General features: G+C 36.4%; 1 protein-coding gene across 1 annotated transcript; it reads left to right on the top strand.

Annotated features, from left to right (window-relative positions):
* The first annotated feature begins 2,262 nt into the window (after positions 1 to 2,262).
* LOC147477878 (major allergen Pru ar 1-like) lies at positions 2,263 to 3,184 on the top strand. The gene is made up of 2 exons (XM_086584409.1): positions 2,263 to 2,545; positions 2,685 to 3,184. The coding sequence occupies exons 1-2, from the start codon at positions 2,362 to 2,364 to the stop codon at positions 2,981 to 2,983; spliced, it is 483 nt and encodes a 160-aa protein (XP_086440535.1). The 5' UTR covers positions 2,263 to 2,361; the 3' UTR covers positions 2,984 to 3,184.
* The last annotated feature ends 366 nt before the right edge of the window (positions 3,185 to 3,550 follow it).

Raw genomic sequence — 3,550 nt, 5'->3', positions numbered from 1 at the left:
AAATCAGCATGAAACCAAGCATCCTTGGCCAAAACCTTCTCCTTGTCGGTTTCATCGGGGCTTACATCGAGCCTTATCCCATAGAAACCTTGCCAAGTTCGGGTAGTCGATATAGAAGAGCATCTTCATTTGCTTGAAATCTTGAAATCGGTTCCATTGAACTTTTCGGGCTTCTCCCATGAGGAACGTAATGGGAAATGCAAAGAAGGGGAATGTAACAACAGGGGAGTAACGGGTGGTGTTGCCATATTCTGAAATATAACTACACTTTGTTATTTCCTTAAACAAAAAAAAAAGAAAAAAAAACAAATTCCGTTCGGTAAAGAAGAAGAAAAAAAGAGATCCGCCTTTTAAGTTGTTAGGAATATACAACTTAATTGTACTTACTCTTTACCAATTACCAAACTATACAAACATTTTATCTTGTAAATGTCTTGTACTTTTTAATTAAATCCGGGCCTAGTGTAGATACACTATGTCCTTAAGACAGATTTTCCCCCACTTGCGGTGCTTGAAGGTTGATGGGAAACTATCTCCCAAGATAGAACGGATTTCCTTCTATAGAAAGCTAGCACTTCAATTCTATGGACTCAAATAACACAACATATTATTTGACTAAGAACAGAGGGAGAAGAGAAAGATCGAAACTCGTGTGATGCGGGTGTATTTTCTCTCCAAATTCATCCACTATTTATAGGTGAGTGGTGCCTTTTCAAAACAACACACGATGACTCTTGGAAAAAGTAAGCAACTCTTTGAAAAGTCACATGTTTCGAAAAGGACACACCATTTCGGCATATAACATCGTTTGAACCGGTGCCTATTTCGAAGGGTTGCACCTTTTCGGCATGATGCAATGCTTCAAACCAAAGGCACATTTCGAAAGGTCGCACCTTTTCGGCATAATGCAATCGCTTCAAACAAATGCATCATTTTGAAAAGGTTTTTCTCACATTACGCATCTTGTTTCAAGAAAAACCCATTTCATCTTAAGTGGGGTAACTTGGGAGACAAACTACTCATTCATATTTAAATGGATTTGAGCAAATCATTTTTCTAACAGATGTGGAGTGGCAGTCTGGACAAGTAGCTTGCGGCAGTGGTTTGTGAAAGTACACCTTTGGTAATGATCGCATATGGATAAGAGATGATGTCATAAGTCGAGGCGTTCTGCGTGAGATCGTCTGTTTGACCTGCGTTATCCTGGAGCGAGCTGAAGTAGACCACCTACATGAGGCGAGCTGCTTATGAAGCAAGCTTTGAGAACGTTGACATGAGGTCGGTGTGGTACTTCTGTTTATGCTGGACACGTGTCTAATATTCATTAGATGTGAATATTACTCCCTCACCGTGCCTGCAATCTTACTTGGCCCATATGGATCCCCTGTCCTCGGTTTCCCTCGCCCACTGCCTACTAGTTGTTTGAGTTGGCAGATTCGTAGCTTGTTTCTAGAATAATACTGCATGGCACATATAGTTGTGGCCAAGCATTCAAGCTGTTTGCTGGAAGCGAGATACGATAGATCTGATAACTTACAAAAGATGGACTAAGAATTAGTCTGTAACTATTTTAGTAAGTGGATTTTAAATAACGGCGGAATCGCATGAGATTACCTTAAATAATCAATTGTCATGAGTTATGCATGTGCGTAATATATTAGTATATACGTATGCGATCATCAAACTAGTTGTAAAACTATGTAAAAAACTTGAATATGTTTATGCTTATTTATAAATTAAAAAATCATTATGATTTCTGAAAAATGGAAGATCCGATGAATAATCTTATGAAACACCAGTCTAAAAATTTCTCTGTAATATATTGGATATAAATAGGCATATATAAGTTATGTTAATGTAAACTACTGAACAAGTCATTCGACTGTGAAATGATCATTCAATTCGGAATATATAGCATATAGTATCAAAGAACAAAAATTCTTTACAACACACAAAAATGAACAAACTTGTCATTCGACTGTCAAATGTGTATTTCATTCAAATCAAGGTCTATATAGCATATAAATTCGTTCGAAGTGTGTTGCTGTAGTATCATCAAAGAATGATTCCGATGATACCATACATGTGAAGCATGAAATAATATTACTTAATGAATATTCAACGCTAGTTGCTTTGAGGTCCAGAGATCATGGATTATATTTATCTATCAAGAATGATCACAAAACTAATTATTTAGAACTTACAAAAAGTAATATTATAGCCCAAATTTCTCTATAAATAGGCACCATTCGTATCATTTCTACTCACTTGCAATTCGCAAACCAACTTAATTAACTAAGCCATTTATTTCACCATTCCTATATTCATTCTCATTTAACTGTCCTCTAGCCAAAGAAACAAATGGCTCTCTCTGGCTATACCGTGGAGTTCACATCCCCAGTTTCTGCAACCAAATTGTTCAATGCTGGCATCATTGATGGACACAACTTAGGTCCTAAGCTCATGCCACAAGTTATAGAGAGTATCGTTATTCTTGAAGGGGATGGAGGAGTTGGAACCATCAAGCAAGCTAACTTCACGGATGGTAAGCAGAAACATTATACTGTACTCAGTCACAAGCCATTTCATTAATAAGATTTTTACAATAGGCTCTTCACGAGCATTTTGAATTGGTATCGAATAACATTGAGTAATGCGAACTGATCTTGATTTCAATTTTGCAGTTGTGCCCTTCAAATATACCAAGGAGCGCGTTGACTTCCTAGACAGAGAGAATTTGGAATACAAATATACATTGATAGAAGGTGGTCAACTTGGTAAGAAAGTGGAATGGGTCCGCACCCACATTACGGTGGAGTCTGCTAGCGATGGAGGATGTGTGTACAAGGTGTCTTCCGAGTACAAGACCCTTCCTGGGGTCGAATTCCCTGATGAAGAAATTCAGTTCGTCAAGAACCGAATGGCTGGAATGTTCAAGGCTGTTGAATCCTATGTCCTTGCAAATCCTGATGCTTATGCTTAGATCCAACTTCGTCCACAGTTGCTCACTACAATGATGCTGCATATGACATGAGGAAGTGTGGCTGGTGGAAATGATTCAAATGAATGCAGCATGCTGTTATGCTTGTTTTGTTTTCCTTTTTATCCTTTTCTTCTTCTTTTCCATTCGGCAAAATCCTTGTGTGAATTTGTAATTTAATAAGACTGCTCCATTTAATTAAAACTATATAATATATATCTCTACTAGTAGTATCTCCTATAACTATCATAGAACCTTAAATTTATCCGGGTATTTTTCTTACGCATAATATCCTGGATGAATAATTAAATCAAATACCTATCTAATATTTATAAGGGTTGTTTTGTGTTTCTCACCCTCTACTAATTTAATGTACCCATTATGTCTTTGGATTGAAGTATTCTTTAACCAAATGTTTTGAAAACGAACCTAACCGATTTTTGTTAAAATGGTTCAACCATGGTTTTGGTCGGACCGATTGATGTTTATTTAGCAAATTTTTAATAATTATAATAATAAAATAAATAAATACATGTTTTAATTCAATATTAATTGATATTATATATCAAA

The sequence above is a fragment of the Coptis chinensis genome, chromosome 9, assembly GCF_015680905.1.
Source record: "Coptis chinensis isolate HL-2020 chromosome 9, ASM1568090v1, whole genome shotgun sequence".
Taxonomy (NCBI): Eukaryota; Viridiplantae; Streptophyta; class Magnoliopsida; order Ranunculales; family Ranunculaceae; genus Coptis; species Coptis chinensis.
This window is presented reverse-complemented; position numbering and strand designations above follow the sequence as displayed.

Coding starts and splice junctions, on each gene's coding strand:
- LOC147477878 (XM_086584409.1), top strand. CDS start 2,362: ATGGCTCTCTCTGGCTATACCGTGGAGTTCACATCCCCAGTTTCTGCA. Junction 2,546..2,684: donor GCAAGCTAACTTCACGGATG/GTAAGCAGAAAC, acceptor TCAATTTTGCAG/TTGTGCCCTTCAAATATACC.